Genomic DNA, 23,037 nt, shown 5'->3' with positions numbered 1-23,037 from the left:
AGCAGGGGCTGAGCCCAAACACTGGGGCTGCTCCCTGTTTTCTCAAAGGAAGAATCTAGTTTTGCTGACTTTGATTCTTACTACATACTCACCCTGGAAGGCAATGACTCCTCCATCCATATCTTTGCCAGGCGGCCCATGGTGAGTCAGGGGGGCCTTCACTTACATGGTGGTGATATGCAGGTTTGCCTTACAGACACAATGAGAGCATGTATGTCAGTGGTTAACACAGTGTCTGGAGCACAACACTGAATAAATAGTGGTTATTCATGTTCAAATGGAGAAGGGAATGGCTAACCACTCCAATATTCTTGACTGGGGAATCCCATGGAGAGGGGAGCCTGATGGGCTATGGTCTATGGGGTCGCAAAGAGTTGGACATGACTGAAGCAACTTAGCATGCACGCACACATGCATTCATATTCAAATTAATGTAAGTTTCAGGGAAATATGTCATTCTCAATTGCTGAGAGCTTCCTCTTTTGAAAGCCACCGTTTTTAACTATGTCACTGGGACTCTTTCCCAAGATTATCATGATTCGTGCTTTTTAAATTAACCCAATTCCATGTTTTATTGATGACCCATGGATATCACTATGAATAGCATTTTGATGCATTCAAGGATGTCTTTAAGGCTGCAGAGTTTCTTTAAGGCCCCAGAATCCTTTAAAATTGGGTGTAGAGTAAAAGAAGTACCATTCAAGCCAGGGGCTTGATGGGACTTTTCCACTGAGGAAAATACATCTAAGTGTGCAGGCTTTCATGGTACTCCTCTGATGCTCTGAAGGTCATAAGGGAAGGCCTCTTGGCTCTTAGCTGGTTTCTAGACAGTGAGACTGCTAGTAAGCTGGGCTCCCGGAGCACCAAGATGTGACCAGGGTCTGTATCTCCAACCCGAGCATGTGCCGAATGGTACTGCCAGTCCCCACGCTCAATATACATTTTGGAACCTGATTCACAGGAACCTGTTTATACCAAGGAGTACATATCCCTGTCTGGACCAAGAATACAGCAGCAGGCTGAGGAAGGAGCCCACTGCTGGTTTCCTCCCTTTCTAACTGGCAGTAATCTCAGGCCACTGCTGAGTTTTCCAAATTTGCTGACATACTGAGTGCAATACTTTAACAGCACCACTTTTTAAAGGATTTTAAACAGCTCCTCTGGAATTCGGTCACCTCCACTAGCTTTGTTCGTCGTGATGCATGCTCCCTAAGGCTCACTTGACTTCACATTTCAGGATGTCTGTCTGGCTCCAGGTGCGTGATCACACCATAGTGGTTATCTGGCCTTTGATGATCTTTCCTGTATAGTTCCTCTGTGCATTCTTGCTACCGCTTCTTCATCTCTCTTGCTTCCCTTAGGTCCTGACTGTTTCTGTCCTTTATCGTGCCCATCCTTGCATGAGATGTTCCCTTGATATCTTCAATTTTCTTAAAGAGATCTCTAACCTACTTGTCTGCAAAACCACCAAAGACGCACCCTGACACCAGCCCACAGGTGTACTCTTGTTCCAAAGGGATACACACACATGTCAACACAAACACAGACGGTAAGTAGATGGGGGCAGGGCTTACCACTAATTTGAATTTCCACCCCTCCTCTCCCCCATCTCCACAACACCTTTCTTTCTACTTTACCCCTGAATGATATCAAGTCAACATAAGGTGCTCAGAGCCACACGCATGCCACAGTGCATTGAGCAAACCCTGCCGGAGCAGCTACCTATCCTAAATCTCACTCTTGTATAAGATGCTAACTACCATCAGCCAAATTCTACAGTGAGTTGATAAAAGGAGAGCACCTTTTAGAGTCAGACTGCTTATGTTTCAGACATGCCTCAACCACTTCCTGAAAGAGTTATCACGGGCAAGTTCCTTAAACTGTATCTGGGCCTTCATTTCCTCATCTGTAAAATGGATCAACTCCCTATTCAGGTTCTTGTGACTGCAAAGAGGACATCTAATAACGCTCAGCGCACAGCAAGGGCACACAGCATGTTGGTGCCAGTTAGTATTACCATGAGGACGATGCCATGCACTGCGAGCACTTGCCCAACAGTGGATTCCTTTGGTTCCCAACTCATTGTGAGGCAGGTATCATTTCCCCCATTTTACAGATGAGAAAACAGAGGCTGAGACGGGAAATGACTTTCCCAATTTCACACACAAGAACGCAGCCTTTGAAAGAAGAGACTCTGGCTCCCAAAGAGGCCACACAGCTCCTCAGAGGCCCACACAGGAACGACTGACCACGGACGGGTGAGTGTCATGGCTGCGTGGGAAAAGCAGGCAGAGAGGGCAAGGCTCATTGCACAACAGCCACCTCAGTGTCCCCGGCTCCTGCCCTGGGGAACAGAGCTGGCCGCTTGTCACTCATGCCTAATGGACCCAAGAGGGGGGGGCTGACACTTTCCCACATCACCGAAGCACAAAGCCAACATCATAGCAGTGTCACTATCACAAAAATGAAGAGGCCAGTACAACAGGGGTTAGCACCGCTGGGCTGGATCCAGATGGGAAATGTTCAGGAGTAAAGTCGCCCAGCCTCTCCAGCCTGAAGTGAGCCAGGGCTGCGGGGGAAGGGCCCACAGCCACACAATGGTGGCATTGTCTTGCGGGAACACCAACCAGTCACAGGTGGGCGTGCACGGCAACTCCGGAGGTTGTGAAACTGTGCCTCTAGAAAAATACACCAGGCTGCCGCACATGTTGGGAGGCACTGGCGAGATCTTGAGGAGGAGCACACAGGTGCCTGCTCACCCCACACCTTAGGCTGGGTCACCTTTGGTGCCTGGGATGCCCCCGGCTGGCCTGCGCCCTGTGCTTCTGGGATGAGCTCTGCTCTGCACCACTCTCGACAGGACACACAGTCCTTTCCCCTTCATTTCCTGGCTGATCGCCACCACCTGTGCACAGGGGGAGCTGGGCTGCTGTTGAGAACCTGCTGAGTGCCAGGCGTTGTGTACCTGTCATCTACAACGTCTTCCCACACCGGAGTGACAGCTGCAGAACAGAAATTCTTATTTTGCTCACTGAATTTTTCCAAAGCATCCAATATGGTGCCTGGCACACAGTAGGGACTCACTAAATACCTGTGGACTAAATGAATCGTCCCCATTTTACAGGCTGGAAAACCGAGGCTCTAAAATGTTAAGAAACATACACAGGGTCACACAGCTAATAAAAGGCGACGCTCCATTTGACTCAGGCCTCCTGGTCCTACGGCTACCAGCTCTCACCTCAAAAGTGCACCCAGATCTCCCGAGGGCCTCCCTGGAAAGTCAAACAAGGCCATGTAAGGATGAAGACCTATCACCAGAAGCTTCAAAATAAAATCCCCGCTGTAATCCCTCTCACCCACTCCAACCTTAGAAGGTCTGAGTAATTTTTGACCAGGATGTCTAGCATCTCCAAGAAAGTCAAATGTCAGGGCCCACTTGAAATTTCTCGAGTATTTTCGCTCCCTTCCTGTGTTCATTATTACTGACTGATTAGAGATACTTTCTCTCCAAGTGCTATGGCTGTGCTGGGAACCAGGCCCCTCCAGGCAGGCCTGGCAGGAGGGGAGGAGGAGACGGGGCTGCCGGTAGGGGGAGCTGCTGAGCACACTCTAGGAGAGGGACCGTTCCCAAACTCAACAAGAGCTTTTGAGAGCTGGCTGGCAGGGTGGCCACACCCGAGGGGCTGGTGACAACCTGGGTAACAATACAGACCTCCCCCCAGTCTGGTCATGAAATGACCTTCTAAACATCAGCCTCCTTCTGGTCCTCCAAGCCCGCACAGTTCCCCTCACCTGCAGGCTGCGGCTAAGGGGATGCCGGCCATTGTTTCTCGACGCCCTCTGTCCTGCCAGAATGCCTCAGTTTAGCTTCCTAAGCACAAGCTCCCCAGGATTTTGGCTCCACTGGGTCCAGTTACCCTGGAGTCCCAGGTAACTTCTGGCAGGTTGCTTAACCTCTCTGAGTCTCAGTTTCCCCTTCACAGGATTGCTGAATGCATAAAGTGAAATGTTAGATCTAAGGGACCTCACATATTTGGACAGTATGCCAACGCTTTGTGACTTGAGCAAACCCCTTTCTGAGCCTCAGTTTCCACATCTGTAATATGGGATGATTATCCACTATGAGGACTATTGTGAGGACTAAATGGAAATGTTTGCAAAGGGCTTAGCACAGTGCCTGGCACATAAGTAGAACCTTTAAATGTTAGCTTCCTTTCCTGCCTTGTCTCCATGTCCCACACCCAAAGATCCCTCTGGTATGCCACTCACACATGGGCTCTGTGCCATGTTAACCTTCAGTCCCCATTCGTGGGTCTTCTGGTCTGGTGTGTCCTTCCACATCCCTCTGTTTAGCAGGATCCTCTTTTCTAGAAACCAGCCCTGACTGCCAGGCTTCTCTCCCTCCTCTGAACTCCTAATGCACCTACAATTAAATATACCCGTGAACCAGCTCCCAGCCCTTGTGCCTCTGCCCACACCATCCTCTCTCCAGCAGTGCCATCTCTTCCCCACCACCTGGCAAATGTTTATTTGGTGTCTTACAAGCCCAGTCAAGTGTCAATGCCTGTAAGGCCATTCCCAACTCACTGTCTCACTCCCATCGGGAAATTCTTTGTTCCCTCTTCTCTGGCTACAAAAGCACTCTGCACATGTCTTCATCATGGCTACTATAACCATTCATATGTCCAACAGGGTCTTCTCCAGGGTAGAGAACAAGTTTTCCACACCTCTGAAACTCTAGCACAATGCCTGATTCACTGCTGCTAAGTCACTTCAGTCGTGTCCGACTCTGTGTGACCCCATAGACGGAAGCCCACCAGGCTCCCCCGTCCCTGGGATTCTCCAGGCAAGAACACTGGAGTGGGTTGCCATTTCCTTCTCCTGATTCACTACAGGAGCTCAATAAACAAGTATTTACTGATTGACTGCAGGGTCAGTGGGTGGATGGATGGAAGAGAATTGGAGGGGCAGACTGGTGAATGTTCAGATGGACAGGTGGATGAATACAGGGGATGGATGAATGAATTTGTTCCCCTTCACTGCCTATAACATAAAGCCCCTTGAGTCAAGATGATGATTCATGTATCTTTCAGACCAGTCTTAGCACAAGGTATAGAATGGGTACTGGTAAGTAACACTTCCCTGGGAGGACTTCCAGCAACATAGTAGCAGGGCCCACTTGACCATGGATATTAAAGTGCTATTTAAAAAGACACACACACACACAAACACACACACACACACACAATATGCTAGAGCAGGCTTGCACTAGCTCAGGAGAGTTGACTGGTTAAACTTTCAGGAAATCCATGAGTTGGTTGTTAACCAGTCATTAGTGATAAAGGAATTATCAGAAAGAGAAATTTAAGAAAACAATCCCATTTACAGTTGCATCAAAAATAAGATACCAAAGACTGAGTTTTCACCTTTGGGCCACACCGTTTTCTGGTTGTCCAACTTGCATTCAAAACATTCTCTGAAAGGATGAATAGGAAATGATGGGACATTCCTGACCTCCATCAGTAAATATTCCTGATCCCGCTACAGTGCTGTCTTATGAGGCAATTCTGAATCCCAAAAGACCAATTAACTCATCCATAATCACAACTACAGAATTACAGTGACAGAAGAACCTCCAGTGATTTAACTCTAAATTTACAGTTGAAGAAAGTGAGGATAGTGTAAATTAAATCCCTTTTATGTTATCCCCTAACTTAAATATACAGCCATGTATGGACCTAAAAATATACAGTCAAATCAGCCATGAGATCACAATAAAATATATATGAAGCAAATAAAAATGGACTCTTTTGTATGATGGAACATCTTGAAAAAAGAAAATATCTCATCTAAAATTGTTTAATTTAAAATTATTTTTCTATTTTTACTGAGATTTAATTTACATATAATGACCTGCATATATCTAAACTGTACAATTTGATGCATTCTGACCTATACAGACCCATGAAACCATCACTACAACCGAGATAACAAACATTTCCACCAACCCCAAGAACTTCCTTGCAACCCTTTGTAATCCATCCATCCCTCCACCACTGCTGCAAGGCTAACACAGATCCGCTGTATGTCATCACAGATTCACTTAAGCTTTCTGACCTGCACATAAACAGTATCATATATACTTTAAAAATTAAATTATATAAACTTACAATTAAATTTTTAAAGGTGGTCAGACTCAAAACTCATCCCTTTCCATTTATCTCTCTACATTTTACTACTGTTTATGCTTAAAGTGATTTACATCTATTATATCCCGATGACAACCCACACCAGTACTCTTGCTATCCGTATGAGGGAAACAGTATTATGCACATCTCTCGCTGGGAAATACTGAGAGCAGGAAGGGAAGGCAGCGACAGAGGATGACATGATTGGATGGCATCACCGACTCAATGGACACGAGTTTGAGCAAACTCGGGGAGATAATGAAGGACGGGAGCCTGGTGTGCCGCAAAGAGTTGGACACAACTGAGCCACTGAACAACTTGCAAACTCAATTCAGAGACGCTGTGTGTGGTAGACTGAGGTCAGCCTCGGCAGGAGGACTGACCTTGGAAAGCGGCAAGTGCTACCTCCCAATTGTGAGCCCAGTTGACCACCAGACTTAGCAGCAGCAGCAGCAGGCACACACAGGTAGGGGGGGATATTCGATATTTTTCCCTCTCCCCTTTACCCCACAAGAAGGAGGAGGGTTTTTTGTTACGTAAAATAATGGGTTTGAGTGTGCAAATTTAGGTGAGTGCTAAAAAGCTTAGCATCAGAAAGAAAGAATTCAGGGAGAGAGAGAAGAGGCTTGCAGCTGAACAGACTGGGAAGCAGAGAAGCTGCGTAGGTGGGAGGAGGGAGGAAGCCCTGGAAACAAGATCAAGGGGGCTTTTGACAAAGTTGGACATGATCTAAACTCTCCCCTTTGAAATCTTCAATAAAAATCTATATTCTTACCAGTGCTTTCTAGGGCAAGTGGAATCCTTCTTAGGAAGGCCTAGAGGTGCCAAGTCCTGTGTCTCCGTGGGTGACGGGGCAGGAGAGAGCTGCGATTAGGTGACTCATATTCAAGAGCGAAGAGCTTTATCCACAGGGCCAAGTGGGTGGACGGCCAGCTCTCCGTATCCCTGTGCAGCATGGAACAGGGTGTTCGTGGAAAGGCACTCACTCCAGGAATGCTGGCTGACAGGCCCTCTTGACTGCCTCATCCTCTCCTGCACAATAGTCTCCTGGATCCTGGCTTTGGCCTCCCAAATATTTATGGTCCACAAGCTGCCCCGCCCCTTCCTGCTCCCAACACTGACTTCACCACCCACCAAGGTGTCCCAACTGGCTCAGCTCACAAAGCTCCCGGTGCCCAGACACTGGGCCCTGGCCCTGTTTCAGCCTGACCCTGGCGATCAAAACTCACCTGACTAGTGTGCCACTCCATTTCACCAGGCTTCCAAGGTCCCAGGTACGCGACTCTGCCAGGGATGGCCTGGTGGGTCACTGTTCCCAGCTAACATTTACATTCTCAATGGAGTCATCAATGCTTTACTGTCAGGATATGGATACAGGGAAAGGCAATCACACTGGCAAGTTTGAGAGAGAGGTTTTCTTTAAATGTTAAAAAGATTTTTCAGGGCCAATCAGATCACTGCAGGTGAGCGGCTTATATAAACAATACATTGTTCATTAAAACTCACAACCCCCAGGACAAACTGTGTGCATTCTTGGTAATTATTTAAGGATACTCCTTTACCCAGGAAACCTGAGCAGTGGATGATAGTTGAAGGATTTCCCCTAGGTCAGGTTTCTTGAGATTCAAAAGCCAAAGCACACTGATTCAACAGGGAAAAGCAGATCCAGAAAAGACCCCGTACATGGAGGTGGGGGCAGGCTCCTTCCTTGCATCAGGGGCTGTGACTGGAGGCGAGGACAAAGGAAGGTGATGGGGTTCTCCTCTGGTTCCACCTAGAGAAAGGGGGCAGGGGAATAGCTGGACAGCCCTGGAAAATAAATGGGGTACCACGTCTCCTTGCTCCTTGCTCACTTCCAAGCAGGTTTATGGTTGGCACAGGAGAAGGACAACATCCACGAATTTTTTGAATTTTACGTTAGTGACGAGGAGAAAATGATGTGCCGTGGTTACGAGGGTGAGGCCAGATCTGAGAGCAAATCCTGGCTGCACCTCTGAACGTACCCAAATCTAGGCAAGTCACTTAAAGGCAAGCTCAGTTTCTTTATCAGTAAAATGGAGACAATGGTACCAAGTGCATGTATGTGTCTGCTTAGTCGCTCAGTTGTGTCCAAGTTTTTGCGACCCTATGGACTGTAGTCTGTCAGGCTCCTCTGTCCATGGGGATTCTCCAGGCCAGAATACTGGAGTGGGTTGCCATGCCCTCCTCCAGGGGATCTTCCCAACCCAGGGATCGAACTCAGGTCTCCCGAACTTACATTAAGAACTAATGAAGAACAGTCTTTTGGACTCTGTGGGAGAGGGCGAGGGTGGGATGGTTTGGGAGAATGGCATTGAAACATGTATATTATCATATGTGAAACGAATTGCCAGTCCAGGTTCGACGCATGATACAGGATGCTCGGGGCTGGTGCACTGGGATGACCCAGAGGGATGGGATGGGGAGGGATGTGGGAGGGGGGTTCAGGATGGGGAACACGTGTAAACCCATGGCGGACTCATGTCGATGTATGCAAAACCAATACAATATTGTAAAGTAATTAGCCTCCAATTAAAACAAATACATTTATATAAAAAGAAAGAATTGATGAGAAAAAATGTGCAGCCCCTCTGAGCCCAGGCACCTAAGTACCCAAGGAGGGATGACGATGCTTATCAAAGAAGGTCCAGGTGCTCACAGGGGAACCTTAGAAAGTCCGGCATCCTCAAAAACTATCAGAGAGCTGCATCCCATTGGGCAGAGAGGCACTAGGCCTGGCAAAGACAGCGTGGTGCCACTTGTGGGAAAGTTGTGTGACAAAGGCTTTAAAAATCTCTGGAGGCAGGCAGTTCCCAGCAGTGGCTGGCGTTGCTCTGCCCCAGGACACGCTGCCCTGCTCAGGGTCTATTTAGGAGTTTTCCTTCCTTTCTGAGCAACTCCATGGCCAAGAGACTTGGCCACAGTGGAAGTGGTCGTTGTGCCCTGGGCTCCTCTCCAGCCCAGATGTCAAAGCTCTCAGGCCCGGGGAGTCTTGGGGATTCTGTGTTTTGTATTTCTACAATAGGCTTTCACTAGGAAGACTACCAGATACCAAGCTGGCCCCCAGGAAAGAAGGGGCCAACCTGGCCCAGAGCACAAAAGAATGATTTGCACAAAGATACTATTTATTCTACAAAGTCCTAGAAGAAAGCCCCAATTGATTCATCTCAAGAAGAAGAATAAAGTCCTAATTACAGCTCAGCCACTGCCTCCCACCTGCGGTGCTTACAGTTTAGAAAGCTCTTCTGTAGAGACAGTCTAACCAGAGTCACCCCAAAATTCTGGGGAAAAGGGTAGACTGCCACAATGCTTCTCCCCACTTGATAGATGAGGAAGGGGAGAGCTGAGCCGATCAAAGTTGAGCATCAGCACGGCCCAGGTGTTCTCACTCAGCCCAGCCATCGAGATGTAGCTCGGCAGGAACAAACACCAGGCCAGGTTGTCGGCTGGCTGTGATGGGAGAAAGTTCTAGGGATGGAAGGGGAGGGAAACCTCTTCCTAAGAAAATCGGGATTCGAATTCCAAGTCTGTCCTGCCAGACTCAGCAGGAGATGAAAATCCCCATGCAACACGTGAGAAGTGTTCATTGATGCTCAGAACCACATACCACATCTTTCTCCTGCCAAAATGTCTATTTTTAACATCCTACCTCAAAAGAAATCTCTTCCCTGGGGCATTGAGCCTAGGTCCTGGAGCTGAAAAGTCACAATAAAAATAATAACCCAAAGACACTCCCATCAACCACGCTTGGCCTGGGTGTGGTTAGACCTCTAAAGCAAAAGACACAGTGGTGTCCAATGTACCAGCAGGGCTCGGCCTCCAATGAGCCAACACGCCCGGAGGAGGGAGGCCACAGAAAGAGCTAAAAAATACCTGGAGGGCTCCATTGAGCAGCTCATACAGAAAATGGCCTCCAAGTTGCATCAGAAGATAGCTTCATGCAGGGAGATTTTTCCTCCATCGTTCATGCCAACTTCATTCACACCCTTGTACATAAAAGGAAGGTACAGACTACCTGCTGACCTAAGTAAACATGTTGCAGACTTATATATATGTTACAATCAGGCATTCCAAGGTCAGTTACACACAGTAATCATGAAACAAGGAAAACACACTCCCAGAAAATAAGTCCTTACTATACCTTATAACATAATGTTGCCTAGAAAGCTGGGTTGGGGGAGAGGGAGAGGACAATAAACTACACCATTGTTTGCAGACTAAAGGAAACACAGCCAAGTGACCAGTCTGAATATCCACCCAGAGAACCCTAGGCCACAAGCATCAGGATGGCCATCAGCCTGAAAGTCACATTAATGGTCTACGGGTGAAGGAGGCAGAAAGGAAAAGAAGTACATTTTGCCTTTTGGCTCTGTGTTGCAAGCTCCCAAACGGAGTCCCCAGGATCGGTGGAAAGTCACAGAAGGCAAGTGCCATCCGGCTTGAAAAAGCCTGTCCAGGTTGCCCGACCAGGGCTGGCGGAGGTCAGCGGTGTCCTGCCTGGGCCGTTCCCACTCTCACAGAACGAGTGATCGCTTCCCAGACCAATCCTTTCTACAGGGAAGACCCTGAGTACTCCCTTATACCTCTTCAGCCACTTAACAGAGGTCAATCTCACTCCCGGTTTGCACCTGCTGCGACCCACAGTGAGAAAACTGACCTAGAGCTGCCACACCTGTTAGCATCTTCCACCTTCCCCCGCCGCCCCGCCAACCCCAACCCTGGGACTGCTGCCTTTGGTTTAGGCAACTGTATCTTTTTCAGGCCATCAACAACTTCTAGACAGGTTCTTCCCCACCTGCTCTAAAAATACAGTGCTGGGTCCTCACCCTGTGAGGACACAGGAAGCAAAAGGCGACAACAAGGTGACAGCTCAGCGAAGCATTCTGCAGATGAAAGCACTCCTGGTCCCAACTGGCACAAAAAATAAACTAGAACTGTCTCTAAACACAAGCCCAGATGCAAACAGATTTCATCACCTCTCCCCAGGGCCCCTGCCAGTGGCCCTCCAGGTGGCTTACCACTTTATAATGGTCGCAGGACTCCCGACTCTGGCCCCGGGCAGGAACCCACAAGTTGATGCTTATAGGCATGGCTCGCCCCACAGCCTGCAGTCCCTGCAGTCCAGGGCCTGTGCCCGCCAGGGTGTCTAGTTCAAAGCACTGCGGAGGCACGTGAAGCCTCGAGGTTAATTTTAGCTGAAGTCACGCTCCTGCTGTGGTCAGATTTTCTTACACAGGTCACCTCCTGAATAGGGGCCACTTGTGTTACCCCAGCCCCCTGGGCGGCCCGCTGGCCCTCAGCCCCATCCTGCGGCCATTCTCCCCCTCCAGTTCCCCCACTGCATGCACTTTGCCCTCCAAAGTAATCAGACTGTGTTTCTATTTTCATGACACACTCGAGGCAAAGAGGTCACAGTTCCTTTAGCTGCCCCAGACACACGAACCTGGGGACTCACTCCCCTCTCGCTCAGGCCTGGCAAAGGCCGAGGGTTGAACAAACTTCACTTGAACCGGGCGGCACAAGGGAAGAAGCCTGATGCTTCAGCTTCTGCAGAGGGGTTTTGAAAACCTTCATCTAAACCATTAGTTGCGTGGTACCCCCAGGTGTGTTGTCTTCTTCCTGACATTATTTTTGTCAAAGGAGGCACAAGCATGGCTGCCTTTCCATCTCTTCTAAAAGGCTGATGGACAGAAATCTGCATGTTTCTACCCAGAGACCTTGCTCCTGAAAAGGAAAAGTGTGAGCCTTCACTCAACTTTGCAGAGGTTTTGAAAAGGCTACTGGGCATGTGCAGGGCCCTCGGATTCCAGATTTCAATAAGCGGAGGCTTCAGGAGGAAGGTCCCTAGAAGTTTTTCAGGCACGGCTCACTTCCTGCTAAGTTCAGCAACTCAGACCTGGGAGCTCACCAAACCTTCTTGCTCAAGTTGCCTGTTAGACTCAATCCTGACCTGCTCTTCAGATCACCTGTTTTCAGTGGACAGGACCATAGAAAGGCTATGGGAAAATTAAGCAAATCTAGAGTGGCCTCCCAGTCTCCCAACTGACCCCACAGCCTACAACTTTGCAGCCAAATGTTGGTGTGCGGTGTCTGAAGCAAATATTAAGGCCATGCGCAGAAACTGCTCTGTGTAGGATGCAATGAAATGTCTTTCCCCACCTGAGGGCTACCTGTTACACTCCCAGGGCATCCTATGCCCGCCTTTCCAAAGACGCATTATGCTTGTACTGGATAATTACTTCATTCATTCAAGTACTTACTGAGCACATACTCTGCAGCAGGTTCCCCCTCTAGGTTGGGAGGAGGCAGCAGTAAGAATACTCTACGGGGCTTTTTTCTACGTAGGACAAGAAGTGGGAGAGACACACGACAATAAACTAATCAGCAAGTCAGTATCAGAGAGCAATGCTATAAAGAATCACAGAGATGGGGATTCCCTGAGAGTCCAGTGGGGAGGACTTTGTGCTTCCACTGCCAGGGGCACAGGTTCAATCTCTGCTCTGAGAACTAAGATCCAGCAAGCCTCAAGGCGCAGCCAAAAAAAAAAAAGCAATAGGGACTGAATGGTGACACTACGTAGTGACAGACACTCCAGCAGGGAACTCAAGAATGGTCTCTAAGGAACTGACATTGAAATAAAGACCTAACGGCAAAATGGCAGCGATCCTGCAAAGACTCAGGGCAGCAGTTGTCCCAGACAGCAGCATCAGCATCACCTGGGAACCTGTCAGAAATGCAGCTTCTCAGGGCCCACTCCAGGCCTCCTGAGTCAGAGACGCTGAGGTTGGGCCCCAGCGGTCTGGACTTGAACAAGCTCTCCAGGTGATTCTCATGCAACTGCGGTTTGAGACCCACTGATCCAGAGAACCAACATTCCCAGGTGGAGAACTCTAAAAAGACAGAAATCTGTGGTTGTGCCTCTGGCTGGAATCCCCAGCCACCAGCCCAGTGCCTAGCACATAGTAGGAATTCACTATTTTTGACTTCTTGCTTAGTTTTAAGCCCCAGCACCCTGGAACACCCCCCCACCCCCAAATAACAGAAAGATATGAATCACAAAAGTGTTAAATTCCTAAAACTTCAGCGAAAGCACTTAAAAAGAAATAGAGGAAGTCATTTAGAATTCCAGGTGGCCAGTGGGAAGCTTTCCATAATGCCTGAAATGCCAGCTGCTAAGATCAACTCTTCCCAATTTAATAAACCTTGGCATCACAAAGTTGGCAATTAGATTTCCTGTAAAAGGCTAAATGTGGCGGCCTTCTGCTTCCTGGATTCTAAATTTCAGTAAGAAAGGCATTAGTGTGTGGCAGCTGGGATAATCATTTAATTGATCTTTTCCACCCATGGAAGTCTCCCTTCCCTGCTTCAACCCACTGAATTGTAAATCAATGTCACCTTCATTGTAAGCATGAAAAGGCAGGAAAAAACACCCCCTCCCCAAACCAAATAGGAGTCAATTTCCTAATGGAGAACTGGTGAGGCTCTAAATGGGTGGTGCCATTTGCCCTCCTCTGGCCTCCTCCTGGGCCACCCACACAGCTGCATACAGGCCAATGGGAGCTCCAGTGACATGCAAAGCAGGAGACAAGGCACTTCCTATGGGAGGGGTTCCCTGACAGAAAGGGTGTCATTCAGTCAGTCCCAGTTCAAGTCTCCAAACTGAACTGCATTCTAAAGCATCTAGAAAGGCATTTGACATGTAGGAAGGGATCAATAAATCACTTCTTTTTCTCCTCAATCTTGCTGTATGTAATTTTACTCATTCATTCAACAAATATTTATCAAAGACCCACTATAGAACTCTTGCCTGGAGAATCCCATGGACAGAGGAATCTGGCAGACTACACTCCATAGGGTCAGAAAGAGTCAGACATGACTGAAGTGACTTAACACATCACTTATATATATATATATATGTAAAATGTATTATTATATATTTGGGCTTCCCTGGTGGCTCAGAGGTTAAAGCGTCTGCCTCCAATGCGGGAGACCCGGGTTCGATCCCTGGGTCGGGAAGATCCCCTGGAGAAGGAAATGGTAACCCACTCCAGTATTCTTGCCTGGAGAATCCCATGGACGGAGAAGCCTGGTAGGCTACAGTCCACGAGGTCGCAAAGAGTCGGACACGACTGAGCGACTGAACGGAAGGGAACGGAACGGAAAATGTATTATATATATATATGTACACACACACTTACTGGGGATGGAATGACGATCAAAACAGACATTGGAGCTTCTTGTCTTGAGGGAGTGACAGGCATTAATCAAATAAAGATGTCAACTAAAAATAAAGATTCAGAGGGCACTTGTGGCAAACTATAAAAATGAGTGCATGGCACATGAGCCTATAATGGAAAAATTGGACCTGTCTAGAGTTTATTAAAATACAGATGTCTGGATCCCAGGTAGGCATCTAAATCAATCTCAGGACATGGGGCCCAGGCACAAGTGTGTTTAATAAGTTTCACAGGGATTTCTCACTGCTGGAGTGGGAGGTTTCAGATAAGAAAGGGAGGAATGCTAAAATGATCCATGTGGTAATTGATCTGAATTGGAAGCTCTATATAAATTATAAACTATTTTTAGTTTATAAACTAAATAACAGTTTAGTTTCAATACAACTGCATCTGTTTACAATAGCCAGGACATGGAAGCAACCTAGATGTCCACTGGCAGACGAATGGATAAGAAAGCTGTGGTATATATATACAATGGAATATTACTCAGCCATTAAGAAGAATGCATTTGAATCAGTTCTAATGAGGTGGATGAAACTGGAGCCTATTATACAGAGTGAAGTAAGTCAGAAAGAAAAACACCAATACAGTATACTAATGCATATATATGGAATTTAGAAAGATGGTAATGATGACCCTGTATACGAGACGTCAAAAGAGACACAGATGTAAAGAACAGTCTTTTGGACTCTATGGGAGAAGGCCAAGGGTGGGATGATCTGAGAGAATAGCATTGACACATGTATATTATCATATGTGAAACAGATTGCCAGCCCAGGTACAATGCATGCGACAGGGTGCTCAGGGCCAGTGTACTAGGATGACCCAGAGGGATGGGATGGGGAGGGAGGTGGGAGGGGGGTTCAGGATGGGGAACACATGTACACCCGGGGCGGATTCATGTCAATGTATGGCAAAACCAATATAATAATGTAAAGTAATTAGCCCCCAATTAAAATAAATTAATTTAAATTTAAAAAATACAACTACATACTGACCTATATATCAATAGTATATTGTTATAAACTGCTGCTGCTGCTGTTAAGTCGCTTCAGTCATGTCCAACTCTGTGCGACCCCATAGACGGCAGCCCACCAGGCTCCCCCATCCCTGGGATTCTCCAGGCAAGAACAGTGGAGTGGGTTGCCATTTCCTTCTCCAAAGCATGAAAGTGAAAAGTGAAAGTGGAAGTCACTCAGTCATGTCTGACTCTTAGCAACCCCATGGACTGCAGCCCACCAGGCTCCTCCTCCTCCCAGAGTCCATGGGATTCTCCAGGCAAGAGTACTGGAGTGGGTTGCCATTGCCTTCTCCTTGTTATAAACTAATGTTTATCTTAACTTAGATACAGTATCTATAGACACATGGGTTAGTAGGCACACATTTATTTCCTTATTTGTAAAGGATCTAAAACCAAAGATATCCCAATAGCAACAAGCACATACAATGTCCATATCTTTGTTTCTAATACCGTTTACCTACAATATAAGAAGCCAGGGTTCCTTGGAGAAATGGCTGATTATCTTGGAATGCAACAGAAAATATTCAAGATAGGCCTGGAGTATATTATAGTGCCAGAAAGGAAGGATATGTCCCTGCACTAAAAACACATGGATGGGGTTTGTTACCAGGACACAGGAGCTAAATGAAAGCACCTAATGGCCAATGCTGAACAGCTGACCAACAAGAATAAGGCAGTATTGGATTAAAACACAAAATAATAAACAAATATCCATGAGTCCACATGCGTGTGTCCATGAAATTTTCCAGGCAAGAATATTGGAGTGGGTAGCCATTCCCTTCTCCAGGGGATCTTCTAGACCCAGGGATTGAACCCAGGTCTCTCACATTGTAGGCAGATTCTTTACCATCTGAGGCACCAAGGAAGCCTGAGGAATAAAAGACTGAATAAATAAATAAATGAATGGATAGAAGAGAAAAATCTCCCACGCAAAGGGAATTACAAATAATTTATGTCTATATTCTGTTCTCAAGGGGGCGCAACATGAACTGCCACTCCTTTTAAGTGTGGGCTATGCAAAAAGAACAAAATGGAAAGGGTGGGGAAGAGTAACTTTTCAGAACATCTGACAAAGACCAACCCAGAAGGGTGATCCAAGTCAACCTCTACACCTGTAAGTCATGTTGAAATCAGGTACCCTGATACAGGGTGGTGGGAGCGGCACTTGACCTCTGTGGCCTTTCTCCCCAAAACCCACAATCTGGGGCTCATCATGAGGAAAGCATCAGAACGGTCTCAATTGGGAGGGGCCCCTATACCACATATTTCACCAGTACTCCTCAAAACCGTCAGGGTCATCCCAAACAAGGGAAGTTTGAGAAAGTGTCACAGCCAAGAAAAGTCTAAGGAGACATGGCAACTAAATGTAATAAGGTGTTCTGGATGGGGTCCTGGGACAAATAAAGGACATCAAATTAAAAAAAAAAAGAAAAAACCTTAAGAAATCTGAATAAAATACAGACTTTGGTTAACGGTAATGTTTTAATATTGGTTCATTAATTGCGGCAAATGTACGATAGTGATATACTGTTAACAGCAGGAGAAACTGGGTGTGGGGTATATGGCGAGTCTCTGTACTATCCTCCCAGATTTTCTGAAAATTAAAATCTACTTTAAAAGTTTATGTAAGAAAAAATTCAAGGCTCCACAACTGACTATAGTATGCAGCCAGGTTTGAAAACAGAACTTTGAAACACCTATGGATAGACTATGGATTTAGCCATGTCAAGGGCAGAATGCCTTGCCTAAAGTTAAACCTGGGGCTTCTTCCCTCAGAGCTCAGTTGGTAAAGAATCTGCCTGCAGTGCAGGAGACCTGGGTTTGATCCCTGGATCAGGAAGATCCCCTGGAGAAGGAAATGGCAACCCACTCCAGTATTCTTGCCTGGAGAATCCCCTGGACAAAGGAGCCTAACAGGCGACAGTCCATGGGTTCGCAAGAGTCAGACACAACTTAGCGACTAAACCACAAAGTTAAACTTAGGATCACAAAATTTCAGAAACATAATTTACACACACTCACACACTATACATGTATGCCATGTATATAAAGTCTATACTCTCCTTATTATATACAAGAAACTTCCTGCAAGGGTGAATTTCCTAGAATGCTCATTAGTAACTGTTAAGGATAAAAGGACTTAACAAAAAAAGGGGGCCATTCAAAACTCCAGGTTTTGCTTTGATCCTTTCAAAAGGGCCATGAAAGAACTATTTATGCCCAAAGAATGTGTTGGAATCTCCCAGTTAACAACCCTGGGCCCCAGCTCTAAAGATCCCATTTGTTCTTAAAAAAAGATTCAGCATTTGATTCTTCCTCACCTTTAAAAGGAGGAATCAAAATGCCCGAGGTTCTCTCAAGTTTACCAGATTAAAACATGATGTGAGACATTGTAATAAAACAACGTAAATTAGAATACACCATATCCTAAGATCTTCAGTAAGTAAAAAACGTCTCCAAAGTGCATTTAATTCACAGTGACCCCATGATTTGAGATTTTTAAGGGGGGAAAAACCATCCTTCCTATGATTGGAAACACAAGTCAGCTTTCACCAGCAGTAGGTGGCAGCATTTCTGTTTTTCTGGACTACATTCTACATAATTGTACCAACCAACAGACAATTACAAGACAAGGGTTTTTCAAGGTCCTACCGCATATCCCATGTTTTCCATTAAAGGATAAACTCTCTACAAATCACTTCTGCCAGAGATAACAAAATCACATCTCTCTCTTTTTTAAAAAAAACAAAAGAAAAAAAAATAAAGTGACAAATTAATTTCCCCCAACATAATACAACAAATTCAATCATGTTGTGCTGGCCATCTGCTTCACAGATGCAAATCTAACTGCATTTTCTACTGCCTGATAACTTGCTTAATTCTGTTAGCTCTAGTGACCCTACTTTTGTGAGCAGTTCTTAATGGGACCGTCCCTGGAAGCTTCTAGACAAGGAATTGGCTGAGCCAGAGAAGTGTTTCTCCAGGAAGCAGCAGTGACGGAGCCCCCCTCCAGCTGGCTGCCCATCAGCAAACGAAGCTTTAAACAGGACAGCCAAGATGAGCAAAGTTTCAGCTGCACTCAACTGGATAACGGGTACCAGGGAGCACTTCCTATATGTCAGGCACTAAGACCTTGACAGGTATTTGTCATTTAATCCTCACAACCTGAGTTAGTAACTCACGAGGCACCTGCGGTTTGGAGAGGTTAACACACTTACTCAAGGTCTCAAAACAGAGCCTGTGAGATCTGACAGCCCATTCCACAGGCTACTATGCAGGTTGCTCAGCATGACAAAGGACTTCCGTGGTGGCTCAGATGGTAAGGCATCTGGCTACAATTTGGGAGACCTGGGTTCGATCCCTGGGTTGGGAAGATCCTCTGGAGAAGGAAATGGCAACACACTCTAGTACTCTTGCCTGGAAAAGCCCATGGATGGAGGAGCCTGGTAGGCTACAGTCCATGGGGTCGCAAAGAGTCGGACACAACTGAGTGATTTCACTTCACTTCAGCATGACAAAGTGGTCTGCCTCTAAGCCAGAGGCACCAAAGCAAGCCTGGGACAAATGTACAAAATGCAGGATTTCAAAGAAATTCTGGAGAGCGAGCTGCAAGACTTTCCCTGATCCACTGGACAGAGAATATAAAGAGATGAAAAAGCAGACAAACAGGCTCTGGAGGAGGAGGCTATAACTTCAGAACTCTGTGTTATAAGCACATGCTGTACCCACTACTCAAATCTGGGTCAGGGGTACTTCAGTGTGGTTCCTAGGGAGCCTGAGATGAAGGTTCCTGCAGTTAGGGATGTTGTGGTCTGAGATCCAGCTCTAGCCCTGAGAATCCAGAGGGAGTGAGGGTATGCCTGACGGTTTCAGTGACGGAGTCAGGAGATGGTTACAGGCTGATATTAGCTTGCAGCCCCCACTGCTAGGAGCTTCCCTGGTAGCTCATATGGTAAAGATCTGCCTGGAATGTAGGAGACGTTGGTTCAATCCCTGGGTCAGGAAGATCCCCAGGAGAAGGGAATGGCTACCCACTCTAGAATTCTTGCCTGGAGAATTCCACAGAGAGTCCATGGGGTTGCAAAGCATAGAACATGACTGAGCAATTAACACTTTTCACTTTCACCCACTGCTGAGACAAGAGATTTGGTGTTTTCTTGGAGGAAGCACACACAAGGGTTCATCTGGGGTCCTACAAAATGGCCCTTGAAGTGCTCCACAAAAGAAAGACAGAGCTTTCAAGAGCAGGAAGTGAGCTCAGAAAGGACCCATGGAGTAAGGACCTTTCTTCTCCGCCTAGCTCCTGAGGGGTGGAGGAGGGCGGACTGCTTTCACTCTTCCTCTGCAGGGGCCTGAATTCAAGTTCAGGCTTTGATTACTATTGGGATAAAGAAGTTGTGGTACATATATACAATGGAATATTACTCAGCCATAAAAAGGAACGCATTTGAGTCCATTCCAATGAGGTAAATGAACCTAGAGTCTACTGTACAGCATGAAGTAAGTCAGAAAGAGAAAAACAAATATGGTATATTAATGCATATATATGGAATCTAGAAAGCTGGTACTGACGAACCTATTTGCAGGACAGCAATGGAGACGCAGACATAGAGGACAGACTCGTTGACACAGAGGCGGGGAATGAGTGGTGGGACAAATGGAGGGAATAGCATGGAAACATATACATTATCATGTGTAAAATAGATAGCTAGTGGGAATTTGCTGTATGATGCAGGGAGCTCAAACCCAGTGCTCTATGACAACCTAGAGGGGTGGGATGGGGTGGGAGAGAGGTTCAAGAGGGAGGGGACATATGTATCCCTATGGCTGATTCATGTTGATGTATGGCAGAAACCAACACAACATTGTAAATTAATTATCCTCCAGTTAAAAATAAATACATTAAAAAATATTAGATGGGGTATTCTAATTTTTCATTTGAGACCATCTTTGCAAATTATTTGACCACAGGACTGTCTGTAAAAATGAACAAAATGGTCACGGGCTATGACAGCCTTCGTCCCATGGCAGGGGTAAAAAAAGAAAACTCACAGGCTTTGTCCACAATCCACGCATGATATTTATCCAACATGCCGGTTACATGAGCAGTGCAGAGTCCCCTGGAGAGTTTTTAAAAAAACAGATGCCCACGTCCCACCTCCAAAGAATGATTCAGTAGGTTTGAATGATCCAAACACCTGCCTTTCTTTTCAAAGTTCTCTAGAGAATTCTGATGCCCTGGCAGGACTGAGAACTATCAGATCATGCTTCACATACAGATTACCTCTGAAAGGAAGAAAGAAGAGCATTTCATCAATACCCAAGTTACTTAATATTTATAAAATCTGCATTATTCAGTGAGTAGGGCAACATGGTTATTAAGTATGTCCCACAAAAGAAGGTTTCTAACAATGCTTTTGCTCATCTCAAAATATTAGCAAGTGATGGCATACAAAAATAATATGAGGGAGGTAGGGGAGGGAAGGACTGGGAGCCTGGGGTTACTGACTTCTATTTTTAAAAATAAATTGTCATATATAACATATGCAGAAAAGCAATCAAAGCCAGTTTTAAGCTCTGGAACACATTTTTACAAGATGAACATGCTTTAGGGCTATCCCCAGAATAAGAATCACAACAGATGATGGGTCCCTGAAGCTCCTTCCTGTCCCCTCTGCCACTAACCACCCTCACCCCTCTTCCTAACTTCTGTGTGCTTGATCACTCAGTTGTGTCCAACTCTTTGTTATCCCATGGACTGCAGCCCACCAGGCTCCTCGGTCCATGGGATTTTTGAGACAACAACACTGGATTGGGTTGCCATTTCCTCTTCCAGGGGATCTTCCCGACCTAGCGATTGAACTGAAGTTTCCTGTATCTCCTGTATTGCAGGCAGATTTTTTACCCGCTGAGCCATCCTAACTTCTAACTCCACAGATAAACAACTGCACTTTTCTTTGATAACCTGAATGGCTTTTTCAAGGACAGAATGCCCTCTGCTAATTAAGTTTACTCCAAACAATGCAAATGGAATTCACTGTTCCCAGAAAAAAGAAAAGATATGAAAATATTATAATCAGTTCTCCATCCCCTCCCCAGAAATGAATCTTCACTTTAAAGATCAGAGAACAGAGATACAGAGATGTTATTTGCTTAAGGTCCAGCAGTTAACAAGAAGCAAAGCTGAAACTTGACTCAGGTCTTCCACTTTCAAAGACCAGGTACTTAACCACAACACCTTCCTCCTTCTAAGAGTCACCATTAATATGTTATAGCAATCAAGATGTTCTTTTTGCCTGGTCCCAGGCCTGATCATGTTTCAATGTTTAGGGTGAAGATGTACAGGTACTTGGGATGAAAAAGATCTGATGACACCAGAGGTGACTGATGCAGGACCATTTCCTCCACAGCACTTCAATATCATGGCCATGAAGAAAGAGTTATCACAAACCATGTAATATATCCCTGTGATGGAGAAACAGAATTCAGGAAAGGAATATTTTTCAATAAGAAGTTCACTAGAGAATTCAGCCATCTACAGAACACACTAGGTTATAAAGCCAGAAGGAATCTTGCCTAACATTTTAGGGCCTTGTTTATTTTCATCTAAGGGTGTGGGAAAGAAACTCCATGAAGATGGAACGCTGTGCCTACCCAGGCAAATTCAGCATGAACGCGCTTTTAAAAATCGCATGTTCAATCAAGTACTTAACTCCAAGCAACTGAACTATCAGGGGACAAAATAAATAAATAAAATCCTCCGGAGTGACACTCTCGGTACAGAAATCAGACACGCATGGCTTCATGGAAATTATCCAGGCTTTTGAAGCCAGGCAGAAGTCGGTTTGAATTCTGGCTCTGTCGCTTACCCACTGACCTGGTGGCTCTGGGCAAGCAATCTACCTTGAGACACTCAGCATTCTCTTCCGTGAAATGGAGGTGCGAATACACCAGTTTAGAGGGCTGCTGGGGGAATAAGAGGTCCCCTGGGGAAAATCACTACCACCAGAATACAGAACGCCCTCAACATTCCGAGCTCCTCTTTCTGAAGAACCTAGCTAAACACAGTTAGATGTTTCAAGTAAATGGACAGAGAAAACCAGATAAGGAAAGGCGGCTCCCGGCACATGAAACTTTAATGTCAGCGACAGTTCAGGTTTGGGTCTAGTCAATAGGAGCCATAAATAGCTGTCACCTAATGGCCATGTCCTCTTGAAAATGGGTTATTCGTCTGAGTCCATCTCCCAGAGGACAGCTGCAAATACCATCAATACTGGCACTAAGCAACAGCCTTATTTATAGCCAAGGGACAGATTCCAAAGATAGAAGAGGTCATGGAGGCTGAAACCCCTTCTCCGAACTCCCTAATTCCTAGAGGACTGAGAGGTGAGGCTGGAGAGCAGGTCTTACAGGAATGTCTGAACACAGTGGGAAATTATCCGTAAGAGAGAAAAACTGAAAAGGAAGGAGAGGTTTGGAAAGAAAGCACCAGCCATGAGAGGAGGAATCGTGGGTGATGCTACGTAAGCCTGGAGCTGCTAAGTCAGCCATGACCCTTCATGAGACTTGCCCC

At 46.2% G+C, this 23,037-nt stretch overlaps 1 protein-coding gene across 6 annotated transcripts in view; it reads right to left on the bottom strand.

The window, feature by feature from the left end:
* The window catches only part of NAV2 (neuron navigator 2), a 429,204-nt gene that overhangs the window by 301,379 nt on the left and 104,788 nt on the right, over window positions 1-23,037 (bottom strand). The window contains exon 1 of one of the 6 annotated variants that reach the window (XM_055416033.2): window positions 11,225-11,452. The exons of the other annotated variants lie outside the window; for them this stretch is intronic. Within the exon in view, the coding sequence (XP_055272008.2) occupies window positions 11,225-11,296 (72 nt within the window). The 5' untranslated portion in view covers window positions 11,297-11,452. Of the gene's footprint in view, window positions 1-11,224; window positions 11,453-23,037 lie in introns of those variants that run through there. 6 annotated transcript variants of the gene reach the window in all.

The sequence above is a fragment of the Moschus berezovskii genome, chromosome 25 (assembly GCF_049115385.1).
Source record: "Moschus berezovskii isolate FMDL1 chromosome 25, NW_MosBer_1.0, whole genome shotgun sequence".
Taxonomy (NCBI): domain Eukaryota; kingdom Metazoa; phylum Chordata; class Mammalia; order Artiodactyla; family Moschidae; genus Moschus; species Moschus berezovskii.
The sequence above is the reverse complement of the archived record's forward strand: the minus strand, read 5'-3'. Positions and strand labels throughout refer to the sequence as shown.